The sequence below is a fragment of the Amphiura filiformis genome, chromosome 17, assembly GCF_039555335.1.
Source record: "Amphiura filiformis chromosome 17, Afil_fr2py, whole genome shotgun sequence".
Taxonomy (NCBI): domain Eukaryota; kingdom Metazoa; phylum Echinodermata; class Ophiuroidea; order Amphilepidida; family Amphiuridae; genus Amphiura; species Amphiura filiformis.
The window spans coordinates 56233177-56251363 of record NC_092644.1 but is presented as its reverse complement, the minus strand read 5'-3'; the positions used below and the strand labels follow the sequence as shown (position 1 = coordinate 56251363).

At 34.1% G+C, this 18187-nt stretch overlaps 1 protein-coding gene across 7 annotated transcripts in view; it reads right to left on the bottom strand.

Moving 5' to 3' along the window:
* Window positions 1-631: 631 nt before the first annotated feature.
* The window catches only part of LOC140138020 (EVI5-like protein), a 69927-nt gene continuing 52371 nt past the window's right edge, over window positions 632-18187 (bottom strand). For 4 of the 7 annotated variants that reach the window (XM_072159851.1, XM_072159853.1, XM_072159857.1 and 1 more), the window contains 5 exons: window positions 12427-12585; window positions 11764-11910; window positions 11207-11302; window positions 10525-10620; window positions 632-1860 (listed from right to left, as the gene is read on the bottom strand). In XM_072159851.1, coding sequence (XP_072015952.1) covers window positions 1672-1860; window positions 10525-10620; window positions 11207-11302; window positions 11764-11910; window positions 12427-12585 — 687 coding nt within the window. In that variant the 3' untranslated portion in view covers window positions 632-1671. Of the gene's footprint in view, window positions 1861-9655; window positions 9716-10524; window positions 10621-11206; window positions 11303-11763; window positions 11911-12426; window positions 12586-18187 lie in introns of all 7 variants that reach the window. The other 3 variants (XM_072159855.1, XM_072159856.1, XM_072159852.1) reach the window with 3 other exon arrangements.

Below are 18187 nucleotides of genomic sequence, written 5' to 3'. Positions count from 1 at the left end.
TTTCAAGTGGAATAGCCCATTGATTCAGTATATTCAGATACAGAAACTTTTACACTTTATTATTTTTATATTTTAATTTGTCCAATATTCACATTTTTGATGGATACAGCTGACATGGTTATAGCATAACTTTTTGTATACATGGTCAATATGTGGTATATTAGGTTTGTCCGTCGGAAGTCTGTTCCGAAATGGCTTCTGACAATATATAATTATGCATTGTGCATGATAAAGGAGATGGATTAGCCTCTGAGCTGTAGCTATTGTTATGCAATATTCCCATTACCTTATGGGAAGGAATTTGACTTCCGGTAGAGACACCCAGGATCTATGTATTATTGAAAACCATCTTATATGTGACATAATCATGGGAAATGAGCCTAAAGTCAAAAATATTCAATTTTGTGTTTGTTTTACATCATTTAATTTTGTGTTTGTTTTACATCATTTACCAGCCCTAAAAAATGTTGCATTTGATGCAAAACCCGTGAAAATTGAACTACTGGTTATTGACAATTTATCAGTTGCTGAAAACAATAACAATTAAATTTGAGCAATTAAATATTAGCGACATCAGACACATCCCCCTCGATCACATCACATATGAAGTTTCTTTTACAATTTGTTTAAATAACTTTTTAGGCAAGATTATGTGATTTGAAAGTTTTGAGTATGTTATACCATTGAAGCTTGTCAACTTACTAGAGAACGGATGACAAAGGTAAATTGACCCAGCCAATACAAAAATGTTCTTATAACATTATAAACGTCTTATAAACACCTTTTATTAAAAACATTTTAATAACATTTAAATGTCGGATTATATAAAGGTCATGAAAACGTTTATACAATGTTTGATATGAAAATGCACTACACCAATGCATTGTCAGAATTGTATTGCAAAACTATGTTTGGGCAAACATTTTTGCAAAAATTTTTGTCAACACTTAAACAACATGTTAGAACGTTTTTGCAGAAAGTTTTCATGTAAAAGTTGAATGTAATTAAAATGTTTTATACCCTTTATATAACCCGACATTTAACGTTTTCTGTTAAATGTTTTGTGTTTGCTGGATGAGACATGTACTTTTTTTAATGGAAATTCTTCACACAGGCCTACTCGTGTATAAAATACCTAGTGTGAGGATGAGTAAGGAAGTGGGAAATAGAAGACTTCCTTAGTTTGGTTTATCACTATATTTGTTTCATGCATACATTTTGCAGTTGAGCAGTATTTGGTATTTATGTTAGCCATGCATCATACCTGGTTGTTTCTGAGAAAATCCTGTTCAGGTGAAAAGATAAGCGAGAAAGATGATAGTATAACCCTTAGATTTTAGCCCACTAACTGCACCAAATGTCTTTGAAATAAAATCATTCTCTCAAAAACATACATAGCAGAAATAACAACTGTCTGGTATGGTGTATACGTTTTGGAATGGATAGGATAGGCATGCAGTTACTAAGCTATTATTACAGGTGCAATGTCTGTAATTTTAAAATGGCTGACATTTCCAAAATGGCTGCCATAATTATTGGTCATGGAGACTAGCCTTATATTGCTAATGAACCCATGCCTAGTTATAACACACACAAGGATTCTTAATTGATCATTTTTTTTAAATAAATAACCTATTTCTAGCTACAAACTAACAAGACGAGAACCTATGATCAGACTTCGGTTGATTTGGAGTTTGCTTTCTTCGTTGTTTCTTTCTCATCATCGGAGTCCATTACCATATTAAGTTCTTCAAAGGATTCCATTGTGTCATCATCTATAAGTGTTTCTAGAGGTTCTGGAGGTGGCTTGCTGCTGAAATCACCAGATAATCTTTTGGCCCGTCTCTTGAGTTGAGAGACCTGTGGAGAAAGAAAGGAGTATAAATTTGGATAAATGACAACAATGAACTGACCTAGATAGCAAATTATTATTTTTCCTGAAGTTGCTCAAGGACCTAAAAAGTAAACAAACCTGGCCCAGGATTTGAACCAGATAACTCTTGAACAACCCCCAAGTGTAATAAGTTCAAGTATGCATTGTGAAAATGATGACAGGGTTTGTGGTCCTGATCTTAAAGTTGGGACATCTAGGATTAAGTAATCACAGAATAAGGTGCAAAAACAAGGTCCTTCCACATGTTTTTCTGTCACCTAAGGGCAAAATGTCCATTTTTGAAAAGGCTTGATGATAATAATAAAAGAAACAAGTCTGATAAAACTAATTGCATCTACAATACACCTTACCTCAAGTGTCCTTGAGGCATACAGCATGGGCAGTGGATGTTCCAGGAAGGGAGCATTTCCTCCCCAAACTTGTGCATTGCTCCCCAGTCAATAATTGGGCCAAAAATTATGTTTTTGTCTTATATTTCCCCCTAAAAGGTTAAGTTTCTTGTTTCCCTTCTCCAAGCAAAAAACAAAACAACAACAACAAAAAAACAAACAAACAAAACACAAACAATAACAACAACAACCAAAGAAACACACACACAAAAACCCACAATAACTGGGTGCCGCCGCTGAGGATGAGATTAAGCGAGGTTGCAGAGATTTTAATGGTTAACTATATCATCATCTTGAAACTAAATTGTTTGACTCTGACCTTGACAATACTTCCAATTTCAACTCAAAGCCATTTGATAAATGCAAAAATGATATGGTGCATTGATTTAAGGAGGCTGTGTACTCTCAGACATACATGTAGTAAAAGTGCAATAACTTTGTAAAAAAAAAAAAAAAACATATAAAAGTATACATTTTTATGAAGGCAAGACATCAATAAATCTTAATATAAATACAGATTTGGGGTAAAAACAACAATTATGAAGAAAATCACAAAAAGTGAGTTTTTGGCAATATTTGTTAGGTACATCATAACAAAAAAACGCTCTTTCCAAAATATTTTATTTTGTTTTTAGCTCAATCTTGAGGCTCCATTCCAAAAGCGTTGATTTTATTTTTTTTGATATTGGCCTTATTTTTTGAGATATTGACCATATAAGGCATCAAATTGAACTTTTTAAAATTCACAAACGCCTATTTGCACAAAATGATGCCTAAAATCGGAAATAGACCAAAATATAAAAAAATGAGAAAACTGTTTCTTGAGTCGATCATGCTTTTTACGATGATCATATTTGCTTACCTATAGATGCTGTATTTATTGAGTTATCGTGTACCTAAATCGTAATTTTACCGAGAAAATGAACATTGAAATAATGGCCGTTGAAGTTTAAAGTGGTCACATTTTGCACTTTCATCGATTCTCGCAGGAGAATGTGGCAGTTTTTATTTTTCTACCTTACATTACATAAACATCGGGTAAATGTACGGCCCCTTGAGAAGTTTGAGCGAAATCCATTCATAACTTGATATTTAAATCGGGGGAAAAAACTTGAAAAAACCCACATTTTATCAGCTAAAACGGAGCCATTTGACCACTAGGTTTTTGTGCTTCCGTGGCGTTTCCATAAGATGCGCCACAAGATGCAGATAAGCGTCCGCGTATGCGTAGCGTATTTGTGCGTTAACAAATTGAGCGACACGCAACGCGATGCGTTGTTTGCCGCGTGTACCCTGCTGGTACAACAAAGATTTTCTTTCCTTTTCAATTTCAAACACGAATGGAATAGTGAAATAAAATCCTTAAAATATTGCAGTTGGAGTTTACAAATCTGGATTTTCATTCCTTGTATTTATAAAAAACATAACAAAGTACAAACATATCAAAAAAACTCAATTTTGCGAAAGAAACAATGTCTAGAGTACACAGCTGCCTTAATGAAATGTTCCCCTTGAAGATTGCACCATGTGTATAATACCATAAAATGCGTATATGGTAATTCTTTGATAACTCTAATTATTTTATGAAAGTTCTTAATTCCTGTAGTAAAAAATTGTTTTAGCACCTTAATATTTAAAGCCATATTATAACATTTGCAGAGGAGGACGCCCTCAGTATTTTTCAAAATCCCTTTTTTTTTTTACACGATTATCAAAAATCAAGACTCTAGGTGCTGAAGTCTCGGATTTTGAATAAAATGCAGGAACCGTTGTTTTATTATTATGATTAGTCGAACGCATACACGATGTTCATAACACAGTACGTACATGGCGTGTGGGACGGTGATCTACACAACAAAAGCTCGTACCATAACACAACCGAAGGAGTGATATGTATTGGTGACATCAGTGCTGGTAGTAAATTCTAATTTGCTTTGCTTTGCCTTAGTTGTTCAGCTCAAAAATAAAAGGGGATATATCCGACAGTAAAAGCAAACATTTTATGGCAAAGAAATGCTAATCTATTTTGTATGAAAATGTTATAATATGGCTTTACGGTATATACACGATATACACTGTAATCAAATCAATAAAGATAGTTATGATGGTAAGTACAGTACAAGTGACAATGTTATTTTGACCCTTCAATGATGAGTGCAGTTATTTAATTAATGAGCAGAAGTCATATATAATTTCAGTCTAAAATGTAGTGGAATGTTACATGTTGAGTGTTAAATTTTGTTATTATATGATCTTTGAATGCAACAATTACATATGAAGTTTATCATCTGACTCCGACAAAAAAAGCCAGAGCCAAATGCCTTACTACATTGTACATGCATCATAAATAGGTTACTGCCATTGCGTGGATAGTCATTTAGCATGTCCCTGGTTTTAACCAATATAATTGATTCCATCATTTCACTCACTGGGGGAATAGAGATTGGGCTATTTCCAGTTGAAATCTGTACACCCCATATGGAAGACATGACCTTAACCTTCCACATAGGGGGTGTGAATTTAAAATGGGGTTACCTGAATGGGTGACTCCATTTGAGATCTACACCCCCTGTGTGGAATATTAAGGTCATGTCTTCCATGGGGGATTTCAACTGGAATAGCATATTGCTTCACCATAGCCCTAGCAAATTTTTATCTTATGTGTGTGCCTATTTGCGCAGTGTTGTCTTTTACCTGATCTGTGTGTGATGCATTTTGCAATTTACATGCACTACACGGTATTTGCACAATGTTTGGAATGCTCACATTTTTTTATGCCAATCATAATTTGATTTTTCGATATTTTTGTACCCAAACAATCCAATACGAAAATATTCCCACAGTATTAAGCATAGAGTTTGGAGTCCCACTGATCAATTTTCTTTGGCTACTGCACGAACATATATGGCATTGGTATACCAAGAGTATTTCACAGGTACCCCTATGATACTCCTGATTAGGTATGTACACATGTATAAATGTCACTTAGAATGACATGTACTAGGACCAATAGTGTGAATCTCAAATATTTTTGTAAGCTGAAACACGGTATTTCATAAATATGTGTTAGAAAGTTTTGCATACATACCGTAAAACCCCGTCTACAAGGATATACCTAAGAAACGCCCTCAATAAAATTGGTTGCTTGTTGTATTTGGAGTTTGAGCAAATATATACTGGCACTGGGTGGCTATGCATTCCATCTAAGTATGTTGTAACACCAATCAATTGTATTGACATAATAACGACTGTTTCAGTATATCAGGATCAGATAGCTCAATTGATAGAGCGTCAGACTTGAACTGAAGACATGCTGAAGAGAGCATGGTCCGGGCACCGGTTCCGCTTTTTTCATTCTCGCTTAATTTTAACTTTTTGACATGTTCTTTTATCTTTCTTCAAATCTACCTTTCTACTTTTAATTTTAGGTGCTTTTTTTTTTTTTTTTAGTTTTTTTATAGTTTTTTTAGTAATTTTGTGGTTTTATAGAAACTAGTAAAAGCATTTTATTCTAAATAATAGCGAAACCCACGGTTAGACAGATGTGTTGTAACTACTTGTCTGTCCTCTCTTTGCAATAAAAACCTATGTTGCACCTTTGTGCCATCCCAATTCTTGAGCTAGGGTGCGTTTTTGGCTTAAGCACGATTTTGTTTCTACTTGAAATGAAATCAAAATAAATATTGTTCTGTTGCCACAATTGCAGTTTTTTCAATAAAAAAAATAGATGAGGAATAATAATTATTCCATATTTGAATCTATTGTCCCATCAAGAATAGAGTGTCTTCAAAAACTTCAATCAATTCATCTGACAAAGGAAACTATTCTGGTCATTCAATTTTGTTTCGCTTGCACCTGTTATATCACAGGCGTTGGTAGAGAAGGCGCACTTCTCTTGTCTTCACCGAAGTAGTGATGTAAACACTAACATGATTAATTACCATAGCTAGCAATGGACATACACTATTTTTTGTTCCACTTGAACCCATACTATAGGCTATTCGCTGTCGATGTGACGTAATTAATCGGATTAACTACCATAGCAATTGATGAATACAATATTGACTATATAGCCCTGCACTTCATCGTTCACGTGGCACCTATGCATTAAACCATAGTTGTCAAAGAAATGCTAATCACTCGCCATGTAAGATTAGTATTTATGAAAAGAGTGGTATTCAATCTATGTTTGGTGACATACGCGGGTGATTAGTGCAATCTGCTTGATGGTAGTTATTGCGATTATTACGTCACTTCGACAGCGAATTGTAGTATAGACGAATCCAAGTAGCCAAGTCATGGTCAGGATTTGGTCGGACATCTTTGGGTAGCCGCTAGCACCAAACTGGTGTTTTGAGCGTCCAATTGTGCAAATAAAAGCCGCCTAACACCTAGAGAAGATGCAAGGACGAGGAGGATTAATAGAATAATAGCTAATAATATACATGGAGAGAATTCCGTAGGTAATCCCGTCGCATCTATTCACACATAGTCCTTTTGTTCGCAAGTACATCAATGCATAGATACCGCGTGTAGTTAATCCGATTATTATGTCACTTCAACAGCGAATAGACCATGCTGTGTGTTTTGTCGAAGGGAACTGTATTGTGTTATTCTTTTGTCTGCCTGTGTTTTCACAGAAGGTGTAAACGGGTGATGGAATGCAGTTTAAAATTTCCGCCAAGGCCGAATCATTTCACATTTTGAGTGCATTGTAGCCGACGGCTACCCAACTAAAGGCTGCTAGTCAGGTGTAGGAATGCGTGAATTTAGATTCGTCTATAGACTAATCCAACAAGCCAAGTGATGGTCAGAATTTATTCGCCATTATACGCTGGTGAAGTTGCGTAATTAATCGGATTAATTACCATAGCAATAGGTGAAAACAATTTTGAACATATCGCGCTGCGCTACAAGCAGGTTACACTCATCACCTGTACTGTGTATGTCTGCAATCATAGATTGAATACAATACTGGTCTTTTCAAAGATCTTACAGGTGCAGCATGATATGGTTCAATGAAGAGGTACCGCCTGAACGTATCAGTGTATAACGCGGTATATTCAAAAATTGTTTTCACCTATTGCTATGGTAGTTAATCCGATTATTACGTAACTTCGCCAGCGTATTGAATAAAACAGGAGGATGTGAGTTCATAAGGGCAATGTCGGGGATAGGTCACAATCGATGTGGAGAGATGAGAGGTCCGACCAACAGCCATAGCGATTCAACTAATTCCAGCGGACGGTCTGTGGCTAGTAAGGAATCGTCTTTGACCACATGCGCAGATCTGTCTCGTCAGGAAGATATTTAATATCCCGAATTTATAATAGGCCTATGCCTACCAGTTCCATCGTATAACCGATCTGCTAGAGAATATTTGTTACCATGCTTAATAAATTCGTATTTATCGTATAATAAAATGTAGCCAAATGTATATTATGTGTCACACGGTTTTCTGCTGAACCACTAGCAGGCTATGTTACCACATCTATGACAATGACAAAGGTGAATTTTGATGATTTTACGATCGTCCGGATGAGCAAATCACTGAATGGGTCTTTAGTTCCCTCCTCTCCTTATCCTGCCAATATTATATGAATCAAAGAAAAATAAAGAAAAATAAAATTAAACAAGAAAAAAAGACAAAGAAAAGAAACAATAAAAGAAAAACAATAGAATAAATTAAACTAAATATGAAAAAAAAATTATCACGAAAGGAGTCTTTAGAAAATGCAAGAAAATATAAATGAAAAGTTTGAACAATATTTTGTTTATAAAAGTTTGTGTGACCGTGATGAGGCTCGAACTCACCATCTTCCGATCTAAAGAACCAAAGTCTTATGCCTTGCCAAGTGAGCTATGCTCGTGAGATGCGAAATAAAGATAAAATAATACATTGTATACCTGCTTGTGTCGGTAAATGATTTGCTCAAATTCCATAATGATATAATATTGTGGAGGGCGCTAGCGTGAAATATGCTATCATCACAGTCGCTTCTATTCCTTATAGACGGGTTTCTACGGTATGCTTAGCATGTTGTCAGCAATAATTAAATTCGGAAGAACTAGGAGGTATGCTATTAGCTCCTACATTGGATCATAAACACATGGTAGTGTGAGCATTCTAACTGGCACTATGATGTGATGTCCCATTTAAGGTAATCCATAAAGGTTTTTGAATGAACAAAATGAGCTGTAAAAGTGAAACAAATTTTTAAGGCAATAAATGAAGTATGGAAACACAAAATATGTTAATTGAAATTAATTACATCAGAGATAATGAGAACTGTTTTTTAACACAAGTTGAATACATTGGAGATAATTTCCACAGCAAATGAAGCCCAATGAAGCTGCCATGAGATGATTTTTGAAGGGTTCTGTTTATATGACTTGCTATAGCTATGTGGCAATCACAGAGGCTGTACAGGATATTCACACGAAAGTCATATGGGTGACAGGGTCATCATGTTCAATAAAGTAATACTTTTGTACACAGCCAAGGGCAGCCTGCATGTAGAGAGCTTAGAACCAGAACTGGCTACAATATGCCTAGTTTTGGCTAAATTTGATACTTGGTACATATTAGAAGAAATAGTTTATGATGTGAACCCAAGGATTGTCTTTTAAAATCATACTTTTTGAGGGATGTAAACTTTGAAAATTGTATTTCTCTAAATTTCAAGGACATAGTCAGTTGTGGTTATAAGCTCTTGATGTGACCTTCCAATCATTGTCAAACAACATCTCATAGTTAAAACATTTATTCAGTACTGGTTAAAATGCACCCTCCATATTTTCTTTGTTGTCAATTTGTAATATCTGTATAAAAGATGGCCAATGTGAGTACCACAAGGTTCAAGTTTGGACAAATTGGTTTGTTCTTAGGATGAAGAAGATGAACTGTTAAGTTTGTAAGCAACTTTATAAAATCATTTGTGAAATACAAAGTGTAGCATACCAAACTATAAAGTGGAAGTGTGTTCTATTTAGTATCTCCAAATAAAATGTTCAATTTGTTAGAGTAACAAAACAGAAATTGAACAAATAAGAAATTAATTAAATAATAATCACAATAGACTATTCCAGTTGATATCCATACACACCTACGGAAGACATGACCTTAATCTCACACACAAATATGTGGGTGTAGATTTCAAATAGCGTCACACATTTAGGTGGCCCAATTTGAAATTCACACTACCTGTGTGGAAGCTTAAGATCATGTCTTCCACAGAAGGTGTATGGATTTCAACTGGAGAAGTCCAATTGCTGCACTCACTCAAAAACAAGTGATATGGTGATGAAAACAGTTTGAAAATGCAAACCAAATGCAACCATGTGTGTGGTGAAGAGGAATCAAAGATATTACCTACTTTTGAAGAATATATAATAGGTGGAACAGGACACAAAGCTAGACAGATTTCAAAGGCTAGTAGAATCAAGAGAAAGAGAGGTGCACAAAAATGCCAACATATATGAAAACAAAATTTTGATTGGTTACTTGGATGATAACATGATGTATTAACCAATCAGGCACACTGTAAGAAAGCTAGTAGGTCTCAGTGGATTTAAGGGCAATAAAGGCACTGGTGGCAATTTTTTTCTTGGTGTGATGGTGTGTTTAATTAATTAGGAGTGATTAAATACTGTGTATTTTTATTTCTTACCTGTAATGCCAAGATATATATTTTATGAAAACCAATTTTTTAATATTTGTTAAAGGAAAAATTTTATTCATGAGTAGCTAACACTATGGTTTGAAACTTGGACAATTTGGTGTTAATCGATGTTTTGGATTCATAAGAAACTGAAGTTTTATGTCAGAAAGGAAAAATCTTGTACATGGGTAACTTACACTTTGCCAGGTTTGAAACATGGAAAATCTGGTGTTACTTGATGTTTTTGATTCATGAGTTTTTATTTTAGAAATAAATCTTATACATAGGTAGCTTACACTATCTATATGCCACGTTTGAAACCAGACAAACTGATGTTACTTGATATTTTGGATGCATAAGCTTATAATTGTTGTTTGACTAAGTGTCAAGGAATCAAGTCAGATGACAGCTAACTGTGCACTACTATTCTACACTGTTAATGAAGTTTACATGATAGATGTCACTTTTAGGACTTCCATGTTTTATTTTTAATATAAACAAGGAAATTACAAAAATCCATACTTTGAATTACAGTTTAAGCTGACTTTATGGGACATGAAATTACTAAAGCTGTACCTACCTCAGCCTCCAGCTCAATAACTTTACACTGTAGCTCCTGAGTAGTTTCCTTGGTTTCACTAACTGCTAAGGTATTGGTGGTTCGTAGCTCGGCATTCTGTCAAGTAGTTTAGAAAATATGATTAAATTGGCAATATTTGGAAAATAAATAATGGTTGACAACAGGGATGTACTATTCAGCTAAATTACAGATATATTAGAAACATAAAAAAGGTACTTTAAAACCTTTCAACAACACTCACATTGTTTATCAGAATATTAAGAACGAAAGGCTCTAGAAATACCAACATAAATCATCAAAGAATAATATTTTAACACATTTTTCAGCATCAAAATCACGCTTCCAGGAAACAATTTAATTTCTTTGTTCTAGCATTCTACAAAATGATTACATTTTGTCTTCAAAATCCTATGTAAATGATTTTCAATGCTACAAAAAATTATGTTTGAAAAATTATAAAAATTCTACACAATTTGACACAACTTTAGAAAATAATTTAATATTCTGATGATTTTTCGTTTTTATGAAGGGCAACAGGAATAAATAATTAAAATTGACCATCATGCCCTTGGCACAACTCGCATGACATTGAAGGTCGTAACAGAAAATCTGATAACAATAGTCATCAATAAGCTGTTTCCAGTCCCTAACTAATCATGAATATACTGCAACTTTCACTCACCTGAATTTCTAACTCTGATATTCTGTTTTTCAATTCAGCAACTGATGTATTGGCTTCTGTCTCTCGCAATCGGACGGTGATCATTTCCTCTTTACTCTAAAAATTATGAAATAAAGAACAAATATTTATGTTTGGTAACTTTAAATTTAATAGAATATAGTATACTACAAGAAAATTGAAATCGCACTAACTTTAGAGATACATCAGTCATAATAATTCTTCCCACAAACTGCAGAAATATATTACAAAATTTCTCTCATTTAATCAGCACAAAATAGGTGAGATTTGTTCAGTTTTATTTCCCTGTGCACATAAGAAGAAGTGTACAAGAGTACTTTTGGTATGTATACATGTGTTAATGGCATTTTATTCACACTACACCTTTTGTGCCTCTTGCGTTGTTCCCTGTTAATTTGTCCCGTTATGCCTATTTGGTACCAATTATATAGGTATGCATGTGTTCTGTGCATTTTATGCACACTGCACCTGTTGTGTCTATATGCTGTTCAGTATGAATTTACCCTATTTGGTACCGATTTACACTGTATGACACCAACCTTTGCCTCTAGTTTACATAGTTCCTTAGATGCTTCATTGAGTCCACTCTGTAATTCTTCTTTCCTCTTCTCCAACCTATCTAATTCCTCCGAAAGTTGTACACGTTCCTCTTCAATTCGTCTCATTTGATTACTTGTCATTTGATTCTGCAACATCAAAAGTACGCAGTTCATTTACTAAGTGATTAAAAAACTAACCCTGTTAGGCAGATGGACCTTTCAAGTAGGGTCAGTCGGGCATTTAGTTTTTGTTTTTGCAAATATCCTAAAACAAATTGCAGGTTTTTTTTTTTCAACCAAAATCAATACACTAATGCCAAGAAATATGTTTTTTAAAAATATTTTTCATGTAAAAAATAATGATACTTGTCAACTCTGTTGGTTAGCATCATGAGTCATATATAAATTGGAATTTCATATTTTTTTCAGGAGGGAAAGGGACAATTTTTAACTCACAAAAGGTGATTGCCTTTTATTATATTTCATCCAGCACATTTCAGGTTTTATGATCTGAAATCATTGGCTACAAGAAAGACCATGATTTATGACACTAGTTCTATGTAGATTCAACCGTTATTATTTTGACGCGATGATAGCATGTGGCTAGGGCCATAATTCAAAAGAATCACTGTGACAAAAATACAACAACATCCAATTGCTTACCGATGTTTGTAACTCCATGATTCTTTGTCTCATCTCCTTGATTTCAGCAACCGCATCTGCCTCTCGTAACCTTACTGACATCAGTTCATCTGTTAAAGCCTGGACCGTTGGCTTACTATTGCGATCTTTCCTGCTGGAGGCCGTCCTCTGTAAATGCCGCTGTGTATAGTAGAATTAGAGTAATCAAGATGTAAATATTCTGGTTAAGTATTTACAGGGATGCAATAACATAAGGCAAACTCTCAAGTAGGCAAAATGTTACAGTTTAGCACCCCTCCCCCATAATTACAATGCACTTAATTTAACCCAGTGGGCACTACCGGCAGAATTATTGGCCTCTAAGAACCATTTTGATTGGTTACAAAAACTGTTAGATCTTATATTGAGTCAATCAGAGATATGGTAAGAATAGTCGGTAGGACTTAAAGGGGCATCTCAAGATCTACAGCCTCATCCCCCACTTTTCTCAAAAGCAAAATCGGAATCAACTGAAATTTTGGGAATAAGCTTTTTCACTGAAAAATGTTATAAAAAGAGAATTCTTGAATCACAAAATAGTCCTTTAATGGGATTAATCTTAAAATTGCTATGAGATCTAAGAGCTCTATTTTGATTGGTTACTCATATGACTATATCATGTAATTAACCAATCAGGGGCACTGTAAGAAAGACAGTAGTGCCCATGGGGTTAACAAGAGAACAGAACATTTGATATTATCATTTTTTGGCATGCAGTTAAAAAGCAATGGTGATATCTAATTAACTTAGATGGTTATAAATGCAACATAAAAGTTGGTCTAAACTTGCTTTCAATAACCTTATCATGCTGGGCAGAGGTTCCTCATGTGCACTTTCATGAAAGATATGTAAATTAAAATGTCAACAATAAAAATCATCAATCTTGAAATATAAACGAACATTGAACCAAAGTACATTTTCTGTAACTAAGAAATCAACCAATTCATCCTTTACACAAAAGGTAGAACAGAAAATTAATTAAAATAAAATTCAATTGACTAAAAATGAAAAATATTAGTAGAAAATCACAGATGAATAAATATGATTAATTTACACAAAACTACAATATAGCCTAATATAAACCCATGCAGAATATCAAGGGGCATCAAATGCATCGAATTGTTTCAAATGTTGTAATAAGTAATAAAGAACAATGAAGAAAGTACAAAATAAAGATGCAAAAGTTTTAAAAACATTTGATTGTTTACAAGTCTTGTCAAATCATTGTATACAACTCACGTTTTGAATTGGTAGATATTCCCAAAGATCCCAAGGGAGAGAGTCAGAGAAGACAGAATGAGGGAGAAAGATTAGTATTTATGAAACGACATATAGTTAGAATGAGAATTATAGTTATCTAGCTACAGATGAAACTTGTAGAATCCTGGTTTGTTGAGATAATTCAAATATTCAAACACACTTTTATACATGATCACCAAATAAGATTCACTAAATTCTTCGACTTTCATTTAGCTTAAAATTTACAAAACACTGTGGAAATCTTGTACATCATACAACAGGAATTCCTTGCACTATATAGCATGGTGTTTTACCAGTATTATTCCCCCATGGGCTATTCCAGTTGAAATCTATATACCTCCCATGGAAGACATGATCTTAATTTCCCACATAGGGGGTGCAGGTTTTAAATGGAGTCATTCATTCAGGTAACCCAATTCACACTCACTGTGTGGCAGATTTGGGTCATGTCTTCCATAGGTGTATAGATTTCAACTGGATACCGTATTCATTCCAATAAGCACCCAGGGCGCTTAACAAAGTCATCTAGGGTGGGCGCTTATTTTCTACATAGTGTACCCAATTTTTTCGTAAGGGGCATTTATTAGAGGCAAATTTGCGTACGTTATAAAAGGGTCCTGAGACGTTCGAGTAGCTTTTTTGATGCAAAAAATATATTTACACAGGACTGCTAATCCCCTAGCTATTTCACTGTATCGACGTCTCTCCATCACTTCAACATTAATGGTACCCTTCAGCAAATTGAAAATACCCTTATTGGAATGAATATGGTAACCCAATTTTGCAGTTCTGAGCAGTTTCGCTGCTTTATCTATTTTGTGCTGTTTCAAAGATCTACACATTAAACCTCATGGGTCAAAAAACATTTCTAAATTTTTTAAAGAAGTAATTTTGTTAGAAACCACAAAAATGCAAAATAAAACTATACAAAAATTCACTGCTATTTAGTAGTCTGAATATTGCTGTAGTTCTTGCCAACTCATCAGTACACCCATACAAACCAGGCTTATACAAGTTGATTAGGCCCTACAGAATGAATATTTACAATAATCTAGATGATATAACTTACAATGTGCGTGTGCAATTAGTGCATAAAGAGAAATATGAAATGTGCTGTTAGAAATTTGGCATATTACGATATGATCATATCATGGGATAGAAAACATCATCTAATAATATGTTAGCACTTTCCAATTTTTTAAAGACAGGGTTATTCATATCACAATATTCTGTGAACTTACATGAAATGTACACTACTCAACAATTTACAGGATCAAAAGGTAAAAATCCTGATTTGCATCATTTCTTTCCTATTATGGTGCAGACCAAAGTGTTTTTCAAGGTCATGGGATTTTGGTACTTGACAATTACAAGTGTTTGCCTGAACATTTACAGACTGAAATCTCCAAATTTTAAACCATGTTTCATTTCCCACTTCCAATCTCATTTTTTCTTCAATTCATTCGAGTTTATAAACCGGCCCGGTCCGACCTAGTCCATGCATTTGTCTCGCCATGTACAGTGGTGCGCCAAATTGGCCCACATCCATTTTTGTTTAAATGTTATAGTTTTCTGTGTTATTTCATGTTGTATGTTGGCAAATGGATTTACTTTATTGTTTGCTATGATGATGATGTATGTATATAATGATATATATTGTTTATGTAATGATACACTCCTGCTCCTCTATTGTATACACTGTATGTTTATTACAATGAATAATGTGTTGTCTCAGGTTAAATTTCATTATGTTAAATAACTGCAACTCCTGTCACAGAAACATCCTACCCCATCAGTCTAATATTTTCTGTTGCCTATGTAATTCATTTTACCACACTAGATGCGTTTACACAGAAATAAGGGATAATGATGATTGGTTATGTTTCAATTGTACAGGTGATTTATTTCCATTTACCCATTATGTTGACGATGATGAATTTAGGTTCTCATTATATTATCATGGTAATTCCATCGATTATAATCGTTTGATGGGTATGAGATTGAATCCATTTTGTTCGAAGAAAATCTCCATTCAACTCATGATTCTAGACATCTAAATGATTATAATGTCACAACTTCATGTAGATATGTACTTGATAACAATGATATGACTGGATTATGTAATGATGACTTTTCTGTTCTACATCTTAACACTCTCAGCTTTAACAAAATTTTTGATAGTATACATAATTTTATCGCTAGTTTCAATCATACATTCAGTGTAATAACTTTATCTGAAACTTGGTTTTATGAAGATAACTCTAATGTAATTGATATTGAAAATTATATTCTTTTAAGTGCCCCAAGAAAGGAGAGGAAAAGTGGTGGTGCGTCTATTTATGTCCACAGCTCACTTTCTTACCGTATCAGAGATGATTTAAAACTTTGTACAACTGACATTGATTTGCCACATTCAGAATCGGTTTTTGTCGAAATCCTGAGTCCCACCACCAAGAATACAATTATTGGTTCAATTTATCGTGCACACAGAACTGATGTTAATTTATTTATTACCGATCTTGATAATAGCCTCAACACTATTTCTGCTGAAAACAAAAATTGTTATATTTCCGGTGATTTCAATTTAGATCTTTTACAACACAGTGAAAATGATATTATTAATAATTTTCTGGAAACATTTCATAATAATAGTATGTATCCATTAATTGATAGACCCACCAGAGTGACACCTACTACTGCAACTTTGATTGATAATATTTTTACGAATGTTCTTACCCATCAAATCAAATCTGGTGTGTGTGTAGTGGGTCTAACTGACCATTTTCCAATCTTCCAATGTACAAAATCAATGCCACTTCGTTTTATTCAACCACACATCGGCACTACTCGCACTTATAACCAAAGTTCAATTGAACATTTTTATAATCATTTGAAATTGATTGATTGGAAGTTTGTCACTGATATGACATCTGCTGATGGGTAAATGCGAAGCATTTGTTAGTAAATTCCTTCAGTATTTATAACACTCATTTTCCCGTTAAGGCACGTGGTACTAGAAATTCACGTAACGGCATATTCCACGTAAACCATGGATCACTTCTTTAATTCTCAAATCAATTCATAGGAAAGAAAAGCTGTATAGAAAATATATTGGTCATCCTTCACCAAGCAATAAAAATGCTTATATTTCTTACCGCAACAAACTTACTACCCTTATACGAGCCGCAAAAAAGAATCATTATGTGAACAAGCTCGAAAATTGCAAACATAACACTAAACTTATTTGGAATACCCTAAATGATATTCTCGGTCGCAATAATAAACACCCCCTACCGTCATTTTTCTATGATGATAATGCTCACCAGGAGCAAATAATAGATCAAAACATAATAGCAAATAAATTCAATTCTTATTTTGCTAATGTTGGTCCTAGCCTAGCTCATAAAATCCAGACTCGTGGTTCAAATTTTCATACTTTTCTGCACAATATTAATTCCCCAAATAATTCTCTGTTTTTTACTCCAACTGACCCAGAGGAAATAATAGATATCTGCCGTTCATTCAAATTGGGTAAAAGTAGTGGCTTTGATGAAATACAACCCGATATTGTTAAATACGTACGCTCAATCATAGCTTCTCCTCTTTCTCATATAATTAATTTGTCATTAACCACCGGCATTGTCCCAAATCAGTTAAAAATGGCCAAAGTCATTCCTATTTTCACGAACGATGACCGGCACAAATTTTGCAATTATAGGCCAATTTCCGTCCTAAATAAAAAATCAAAAATTCTTGAGCGAGTTGTGCACAATAGATTATATGGTTTTATTTCAAGTTTAAATATTTTGCATCAATCTCAATTTGGTTTTCGCCCAAAACATTCTTCTTTTATGGCTATTATGGATGCATACAACAAAATTGTCACTGACTTAGATAACAATCAGCACAGTGTTGGTATCTTCCTGGACCTCTCGAAGGCATTTGACACGCTAAACCATGACATTCTTCTATCCAAACAAACTCATTACGGTGTACGCGGCGTTGCCTTCGAGTGGTTCAGGAACTACCTCATGAATAGGCCACAACATGTTTCATTTAATAACGTTAAATCATCATTAATTTATTCAACTTGCGGCGTTCCTCAAGGCTCAATTTTAGGTCCTTTACTTTTCATCTTATATTTGAACGATATTGTTTACGCCTCAAAGTTTTTCAAATTTATAATTTTCGCAGATGACACTAATCTCTTGGCTTCCCATAAAGACTTTACCTATCTTATCAACACGATAAATCAAGAATTATGTAACATTTCCAACTGGCTTAAGGCAAATAAATTATCACTCAACATAAATAAAACAAAATACCTTATTTTTAAAAACAGATTTAGCAATCGAAGATATCACAACTCAGCCATATATGTTGACAATGTATCAATTTCAAAGGTTTCTTCTATTAAATTCCTTGGAATCACACTGGATGAATCCCTTACTTGGAACCACCACACAACATATATAGCTAATAT